At 37.3% G+C, this 9,669-nt stretch overlaps 1 protein-coding gene across 1 annotated transcript; it reads left to right on the top strand.

Moving 5' to 3' along the window:
* The first annotated feature begins 3,626 nt into the window (after window positions 1-3,626).
* Window positions 3,627-6,004, top strand: LOC137882172 (C-C motif chemokine 18-like). Its single transcript, XM_068724326.1, has 3 exons — window positions 3,627-3,776; window positions 3,862-3,985; window positions 5,541-6,004. Exons 1-3 carry the CDS (start codon window positions 3,719-3,721, stop codon window positions 5,665-5,667), a joined length of 309 nt encoding a protein of 102 aa, XP_068580427.1. The 5' UTR covers window positions 3,627-3,718; the 3' UTR covers window positions 5,668-6,004.
* The last annotated feature ends 3,665 nt before the right edge of the window (window positions 6,005-9,669 follow it).

Raw genomic sequence — 9,669 nt, 5'->3', positions numbered from 1 at the left:
CTTGTATTTTATTCTGAATTCTCATCTATGCAATTGAATGAAGCTCCTTACCGTATCAATACAACTTATAACATATAGTATGCTGGACTTGTACTAATGTACAGGATGGTACCAGTCACTATCGTGGTATATATTTAGAGTATTGTTTGTAGTTTTACTTCAGTTTCAAGTCTATCTATCTACTCAATACAAGATATGTACGACTGTGTAGAAAAAGCTGCTGAAATGCTTCTATGGTGAAAATGGGGTTTATGTAAAAGCATTAATTTACAATAATTACAAAATAAATGTAATATCAATGAAGAGGGAGTATAACTGTCTAACGTATAACTGTACTTTTCTCTTCCTATTTTCACTTCCTCGTCTCTCTGCAACAGCTTTTCCTCGAACATGCTGCATACTTGGTATTAAACAAGAAGAACTTCCTTGTTTTCTAATTCACAGGAAGACAAAAGAAAGCTTGTCTTTGCTTTTAACCACAAATTCTTCCTCATTCTCAAACTAGAATCTGATTTCTTTGACGTCATTTTTCGTCTTCGAATTCTGATGAAATATGTTAATTTTGTATTTGACAGATCATCAACTTCTCCTTGATGAATATTAAGTCATTCAAATCTTTACTTTTCATTTCTAGAGCTGTACTTTTCTTATTTCTCAATTAGATTCCCCACTTTGTAACTAAGTAAGAGCAGCTGAAATCAAAAGTCTACTTAAAAGTACATAAGTATTCTGAGATAAATTTACTTAAAGTATCCAAAGTAAAAGTGCTCAAAATGATTCCTTTAAAATGCTTAAATCAGGACCTGAACGTTGATATATTTGAGTCATGCTAGCATGCTAGCATGCTAACAGTGTGGCTTTAGTGAGAGCAATGTTGGTCCATCACTTTGGTCCAGACTGAAATATTTTAATTAACTATAACATGGATTCCGGTATAATACGCTACAAATATTAAAGTCACTTTAATACGCTGCTTTAAGACCAAATACCTGCAGAACTAATGACGCTGCCATCAGTCTCAGCTGCACTTTGTATTTACTGCTAATTAGCAAAAGTGAGCATATACTAGCGGTAGTATAGGTTTACATCTAGACTAACAACAGCAGTAGTAAATAGTAACTAGCAGGTGTAGTAGTAGTAATCGTGGAAGTGTAGTAGTATCTGAAGTAGTAATCCCAGTTGTGGAAAGTAACTAAGTACATTTCCTGAAGTAGCTAAATGAGTACTTTTGATACTTTAAGCACAATTTGTTACTAAAACTTCTGTACTTATACTTAACTTAACATTTGAATGCAGTATGTTTTTACTGTGATATTGCTACTTTTACTTCTGTTAATCGATCAGAATACTTCTTCCACCACTGAGTAGTACTAGCCATATCATCACAATAGTACAATGTACGTAACAGTATTTCCTCAGGGAATCTTACTCGGCCCACTGCTCTTCTTCTTGACCCTCTTTATGTCAATACTCCTCCTGGGTTCTTTATGCCAACAAATTAATTCATCTTATAGTGTTAAATCATGTGTGTATCAACACATCTATTCACGTTACGTCTGCAGATTACAGGAACAAGAAAAAGGGGGCAAAATTAGTTTCTTCATGAAATGATTTTCGTCTTATAACCAGAATAATGAAGTACAAATATGAATGAGTTTGTTCTCAGAAACGCTGACTTGCTGTTTCAGGTGGAAACAGAAGAGGAAGTGAAGATCACATGTCAACTCACAACATAATGCAAATAATGTGACTAATACTACTACTTACACTGCTGGTATCACTACTGCTGCTACTGCTACAACCACTGCTACCAAAATACTATTACGTACACTGTACTATTGTAATCCTATGGCTAGTACTACTCAGTGGTGGAAGAAGTATTCTGATTGATTTACGGAAGTAAAAGTAGCAATACTGCATTCAAATGTTAAGTTAAGTATAATTACAGAAGTTTTATGCAACAAATCGTGCTTAAAGTATCAAAAGTGAAAGTACTCATTATACTGAATGGCTCCTGGATCATGAGTAGTGATGTATTAACGTGTACTTTGATGTTGTAATGAATCTGTATTTCAAAGTAACTATATCTCTTACATGAATGTAGTGAAGTAAAAAGTACATGGAAATACAATAAAAATACATGGAACTAAATTGAAGTACTCAAGTAATGTACAAGTATCTCAAAATTGTACTTAAGTACAATATTTCAGGAAATGTACTTAGTTACTTTCCAGTACTGGGATTACTACTGCTTCAGATGCTAGTACACTTCCACGGTTACTTCTACTATACCTGCTAGTAACTACTATTTACTACCGCTATTGTTAGTCTAGATGTAAACCTGTTCTTTACTTGCATACTACCTAATAATTGTACTACAATGTCTACTACTACTATTACTTCTACTTCAGTCAACTAGATCACTGAAGCAGAAATCTTTGCTGAGTACAAACCTCTGAATCTGAGTCACAGTTTCGTGCTGCACACTAACTCTGAGCAGCTTTTGATTATGAGGCGTGTTCACGCTTGTAAAGTGACAAGATGAAGTACAATCAAAGCAAGTACACTAAGTGCACGTACTGGAAAATACTTGATTTCTTTTAAGTGTGCACAACGCAAAGCACAAAATAATTTAGAATGATCTGAGATAATAAAATCTAAGAATACATATTGAACAACAGTTTTGCTTTTTCTTTGTGCCTAACCTTTGTGCTTCACAGGGCTGAATTTGGGGCTTTTTTAATTTTGGGATCATGTTGGCTGTATTAATGAATGCGGCACAAGTTTTGGCAAGTGTGCGTCCATAATAAACTGTGTAGCCAAAATACACTCAGACACAAAAATGTTCCCATTAAAAACATTTGTTTTTATCCCACAGCCAAAACAATATAAAAGCATGTGTTCTGTTATAAGAGGCTTTCAATCTGGAGCCCGCCTGGCTTCAAAATGTAGTTTTAAATATTTTCCACCAGACTGAGTCATTTCATCTTGTTTGCCCTGCGGGGTAAATACTGGACAAGCTTATTTCTTATAGTAATGGAGCTCTGCAGTGTTTAATGCAATACATCGACATTAACGTTCTTCCTGATAAGAATAAATCCCCCGTAGCATTTAGTAGACAGACAATAATTAAATTTGTTGTGTTATTTTTATTTATGTACATAAAAAAAACAACAGTGGCATTTAAAGGCTGAAAATACTGACAATGAATGAATATTTGTTAGTTATGATCTCAATGATTTTTTGGCCGTTTTTTTTTTTACACAGAGATGTTTGTCCTTAAAAGTACTGAGTACATGTTTAGTTATCACTAAACAGTTCTGTTATTAGTGATTTTATTCTAAGTGAAGAAAAATGCCATTAAATTTGTAATTTTGGCTACAAACACATATTGACTGATAGTCTTATAGTGTTTGGTTTGCAGTTAAAAGTGATTTCTTAATCATATCCTGCGTGATATAAAAAAAAAGAAAGCGACAGTAGAAACCCCACATTGAATTCTGTGTACGGCCTTTTGCAGAATTGTTCTACGTGTTAGCATAAGAGGAAAAAGAATAAGAGGAAGCAGAGGAGAGAAAGCAACATCTGCTTTCTTAGAAGGTAACTGGAAGGCCATGAAGACATGAGCTGTGTGTATATAAAGGGGGCACAGAGCAGGTGTCTAACACAGAAGATTAAAGGCTTTCCATCCAAACAGAAGCTCCTCTGACTCTGAACCATGAAGACTCTGGTGTCCCTCGTTCTTCTGATCTGCTTCCTGGGTCACATCTCTGCCGGTCAGTAACTCACGCTCGGTTTCTCTTTGATCCGTCGGTCTCAGCCGTGTTAGGTATTAAAAAATGTGTGCGTCTGTGTTCACAGCACCGGTCGCACCGTCAATGCAGGCTGACGGATGCTGTCGAGGCCACGAACGAACAGCCATTCCCAGAGGCAAGGTGGTACACATGGGGATGACCCCGAGTGACTGCGCATCCAAATCCATCATGTAAGTGTACACACCTGTTCGTGCTCGGCACATCTGACCGCATGTTATGTTGCACTCCTGTTGTATTATCCATTGAACATCTTGCAAATGAGGAAAGCCTGCAATTTATTTGAATTTTCCATAAAAAGGAGCAATATTACAAGATTCAAAGGGGAGACACTACAGGTGAATAGATATCACCTGTGGAACTTCAACAGTTGATTACTGGCATTAAGACAATTACCTTGTGTATTAAAAGTTTTCTGAAATTGTAGTTTTTCAATAGGCAAATGAGGCGAGAAGACATTATATGGAAGGAAAATAACCCCAAAATCAAATTAAAAACAATGTTTTGCCTTAAGTAAAAATATTTGCATAGCATTAGCCACTAAATGTCCTTTAAAGTACCCAGTGAAGGTGTATTTAATGATTTGTGAACTGATATTATCGGGTTATTTAATCTCTAACAACGCTTTATGTTTCACGAGGCTGCATATGTTTTTGTATAAACAAGTATAAACATCAGATTAATGTCATCAAGTTAAAACTACAACCTTTCCTTTTTTGTGAAACATGAGCGGGAAGATAGCAGACAAAATACAACGTTTTTGCAAAACCACATCATTTACTTAATAAAGGAGCAATAACACAAGGTACAAATACAAGTAAACACGATCAGTATTACCAGCAACATGGCAGTTTCTCCACAAGAGGGAGCTGTTCAGTCACATACTTATCCATAACATTTCAGAAAACCTCTATTACGAACAATAATCATCTTAATGTCAGTAATGAACTGATGGAGTTTCATGGTGATATCTATGAGTTAACTTTTTGACCCTATTCACCTGTAGAGTCTTCTAAATGTCTGTACTTTAACTAAACTAAAGACATGGAGACAATTGATTTTCTTTTTAAACTGTTGACAGTATTTTCTGATTTATGGAGGGAAACAAAGAGGTATCCTAAATTCCCTCTGTAAAACCTTTTTCATGATGATATCTATTAGTTCATATTTTAACATATTCACCTGTAGTTTCTGTTTCCTGCTGCTTTATATTTCCATTTTTCTTTACATTTACAGCTACGCTGGTAGCTTTGCAGATTCCTATTTTACACACATGTGCCTTAAACAAAATATGATGCTCTATTATAGATTAAACTATACAAAGTAGTTAAAGAGAGCTCAACCTCGACAAGCTACAGCTTCTTAACAATGGTTGTCCATTGTGATAATAAGCTGATAATTTATTATGCACTCAGTTATAATTGTATTAGGTACAGCAAGATAAATATAACGCAGTCTAATAATATACTCCTGCAACAAATCCTCCTTCATGAAGGTTATGATGTTCAGTTTGTTTTGATTACAATTATCATAAGGATGATGACCTGTATTGTGTTTCTATTGTTTTGTCCACCCCATTTATATCAATGAGGGTAGGCAGAACAACAGAAAAGCCTCACCATGCTGTAAAAGTATCGATTACAACACTTCAAGTGCAAGTACATGACCTGAATACTTGTTTTACCGCTGTGTTTCTAACAACGTACAACATGTGTGTGTTTCTTACAGAATCACAACTGTACTCGGTAGGAAGTTTTGTATCGACCCCAACTGTGCCTGGGTGAAGAAACTGTTGGAAGAACTTAAGAAGCCGGCGTCTTCCACTGTACAGACCAAGCGTCCAAAGAAGATTTAAGAACGCTGTTCCTTTGCGTGTCATAATGACATGTAGATCACAACTGATTCAACTGAATAATTTATGATGATTAGACAGAAAACTAACTTTATAGGGTAAAACCGCTGTGAAAAGTCTTCAGCTTAAAAATGTCTTGATATATATCAAACACAGCCGCCAGAGAGTCTTCTGAGATGAGACAATAATAAGTGTTGCACATGACTGAATCTAATATGCATCCCTGTACGAATGACAGCTGTATTATATTTTTTTATATTTTCAGAGATAACAGGAAGATGTATTGTTGCTACATCAGCTGAAGGTCATTTCTGAATAAAAGCTTTATTTTAGTATTGAATGTTCTGCTCTCTTTATTTTGGAGGCCTAGAATCAAAACACGGAGTGACTTCCGTCTGCTCACTAAAGCTGTTTAAATTTATACAAACAATATAATTTTAAAGGTAAATGGCCACTGCAACTGGTGGAAAGTTACTATGTATGTTTACCTATTGTACTCAAGTACAATATTGAGGTACTATCTTTGCTTATTCAGATTATTAATACAAAATATAATCGACAAATAAATTATATGTATTTTTATTATCTCCGCCAGGAGATCATGCTGCATTTGTCCGTGAGTCAGTGTGCACCTCTGCGTCTGTCACATTGCACCTTTAAATCTGCACTTATCAGCCCTGTGAGACTGAGTATGAGCTAACGTCAGCCTGCTAGCGTCAGCCTGCTAGCGTCAGCCTGCTAACGTCAGCCTGCTAGCGTCAGCCTGCTAACGTGCTCGCAGTGACAATGCTAACATGCTGATGTGCAGCAGTCCCCATCTTAGTTTAGCGTGTTAGCGTGCTACCCATACAAATAAAATAGGAGTTGAAGACACATTCCTATTCACATTCAAGTTACGAAGAATATGGAGAATATTCAAAATAATACATCATAATGTATTTGTTGATTATATTTTGTTTTTTCAATCTCAATCTGCAAAAGTAACGAAGTTCTCACATAAATGCAGCGGACACAAAATTCAATATATTTCCCTTTGAGAAGTGAAGAGCAAGTCTTTAGTAATGTGTACTTAGTTACTTTCCACCACTGATGTTGAGTATCATTTGACATCTGATGACGAGTAGACGGTGTTTTCAACAAGAGATGTCAAATTAATTCTCTTCATGATGTTAAAAATATGTGATTTGATGCTGATTTACTCACAGTTATCATTCTCTAATGGCTGTACTTATTGATGAGGTTATGAAGGGCACATTGCAAATCAATCCCATAGTTCCCTTCCTACGTTTGAGGTGTTTGTCCTCCTCCGTGAGGACAGCGGGGGGGGCGGGGGGTGCAAGTTGGAGGGAAAAAGAAGAGGTGGTGGCGGACAACAACAAGTGACTGTTGGTGAATTTATAATGCCTCCATTGTTTGTGGTTTGAGTGAAAGTAACCGTGCCAGCAACAGTGTTTGAAGAAGTTCTGTGGCGACAGAAAGAGGCCCTTCAAAAACACTCCATCTGTCTCCACAAACACCAACAACAGATGCCAGCGTGAGGAGAGTTTGCCTGGTCTCAAATGCATCAGAGGACAAACCGTGCACACAAACTGACAAATGTTCACTTCAGCATTCATTTAAATAATAATTCTGTCCGAGAGAAAAATGATAAATGCTGTCGTCAATTGTCAAATGTCAGAATGATAGTGGAAATCAGTGGCGGGCCGTGCATTTCATACCTGGGCCTTCTGTGCTGTCCTACTTGAGCCATCTCCTAATAAGCTCATTATGACGCCACAGCTATGGTCATTTGTTTCTAGGGTAACAATACACGTATTCATGTTAAACTGTTCGGTACGAGGCTTAAGAACCAAACAATACGTTTGAATAATACTAGTGCATTTGGAAAATGCAGAAGCTTAAATTGTGGTAAATATAATGTTTTCAGTGGATTGCGAACAGATCACGTAACAGACAACAGGCTTTGTGACCTCTGAACCCGGAACAATAACAAAAAACAGCTGAGGCTGCAGCACTGCAGCTAAGCTAGCGGGGAAACAACAGCCCGAACGGATTACAATGCATATAATCCAAATCAATGTAATTAAGACAATGACAAGAAAAACTCACAAGAACCAGTCACATATATTTATGTGACAAACATGTATTTGCTTTCCCATCTTTCATAAAATTTTCTTCCCTCTGCATAAATTTTTCTCTTCGTGGACATTTTGGGATTATTTGTCGATCATTTTCAACTCAATCACTTGTTGGAAAACCACCTGTTGTGATATGTCATCACACAGACAACAAGCTATCTCCTAATTGCAACTTTCTATCTCATAATTTCGACCATGGGGATATTTTTATTTTCAAGTCTAACTTTTACTTGGGTTTGACGTTGTTTGGTCTATTGTGTTGTTTTTATGAATAATATGAATGGCTCGTGATCTAGCGCTGCCGTGTTGCTGGATTGATTTGTTGCTTTGTTGTGCTTCAAGGAGAAAAAACAGTCTGTCTTCTGTGTTATGAGGCAGTGTCGGTGACGAAGGAATACAATTTACGTCGGCATTTTGAAACCAAACACGGAGCTCAAATTTAGCCTCCAAGATAAACAAAAAATTGTCCAAGAATTAAAAGGCAGACTGCAATCACAGGAGAATATATTTACAAAAGCTACAGCCCAGTGCAAGATGAAAGGCATGTGAGACATACAGACTTTTACAAATGTCAGTTTGTGAAGAAACACCATCAGACCGAGTTCAGGAACTAGCAGGCAATCTAACAACACAGCTGAAGAGGCGAGCAGGTACTCGTCTTTTTCATCAGCTGTTGATGAAAGCACAGAGAACATGGACACATCATACAGCTATCAGTGTTCATAAGAGGCTGAAAGCAGACCTGACCGTCGGGGAGGAACAGTAGTGATGCAGAGAGAGGACAAAAATAGCTTTGAACAAAGTGAATGTAATAACTTGTGCTTGATGATATTTGTCTTTGTTATTTTCTTCAAAAGTTTGATCTTTGAGAGAGTAATGTGGGTTTCTTAACCCTAAATTAAAAGGATTTATGTTAAAATAACAGAAATGTGCTCAAATATAATTTTACATTTATATAGCTTCGTGTACAATCGTTTTACATTTGAATAAACAATAATCAAATGCAGAGAGAGTTATTTACCAATATGTTAGGGAGTAGTTACAGTTATACAGTCTTAGGCTACATCCACATTACTCCGTTTTCGTTTGGAAACGGAGTTTTCAAACGAAAACGGTCTCCGTCCACACGGCGTTTCAGCCATCGTTTCCGAAGTGATCTCCGTCCATATTACACGCCTGGAAACGAATATCACGTGACTCTTCACGTTCACTGGGCATGCGCTGATGTAAACAGGAAGTAGATTGTCGTATTTTGTAACTAAGCAACCAGAGTAATAAAGTAGTCTTTAATGATCGTAAGTATGTGTTTGATACTTAAGATCTTCTCTCAAATCTTCCTCTATAAACTCAAACAGATACAGTTCGTGGAAAGTTGAATACGTTTTATTTTTCAGACTTAACGTTAGTTACAGCGCTGCGGGTCTCTCTCTCTCTCTCTCTCTCTCTCTCTCTCTCTCTCTCTCTCTCTCTCTCTCTCTCCGCTCACTGATCTCTCTCTCTCTCTCGCCGCTCACCGATCGCTACGATAACAGCTGTTTCCTCCGCAGACATGCAGACTTTAACTGGACAACAGCTGCTAGTAAAGACAACAAGGTCAGCAATGCCTGTAATCAGTTGTCAGTTAACCTGGTAGTCGATCGCGGGTGTTACGTCATCGTTTCCAAACGTATGCGTTTCCGTCCGTCCACACGAATACGCTACCCGGAGTTTCCAAAGTTATCCGGTAGTGTGGGCGCTCAGTGTAACCGTAGCAAAACATATGCGTTTCCAAACGAAAACGGAGTAATGTGGATGTACTCTTACCGTTACAACCGGCTCTTTGAGGGCGACCGTGATGCTGGCCAGAGGTGAAAATTAGTTTGACACC

This window comes from Cebidichthys violaceus, unplaced genomic scaffold (genome assembly GCF_023349555.1).
Source record: "Cebidichthys violaceus isolate CVI_PGR_0920_01 unplaced genomic scaffold, fCebVio1.0.p SCAF_30, whole genome shotgun sequence".
Classification (NCBI taxonomy): domain Eukaryota; kingdom Metazoa; phylum Chordata; class Actinopteri; order Perciformes; family Stichaeidae; genus Cebidichthys; species Cebidichthys violaceus.
This window is presented reverse-complemented; position numbering and strand designations above follow the sequence as displayed.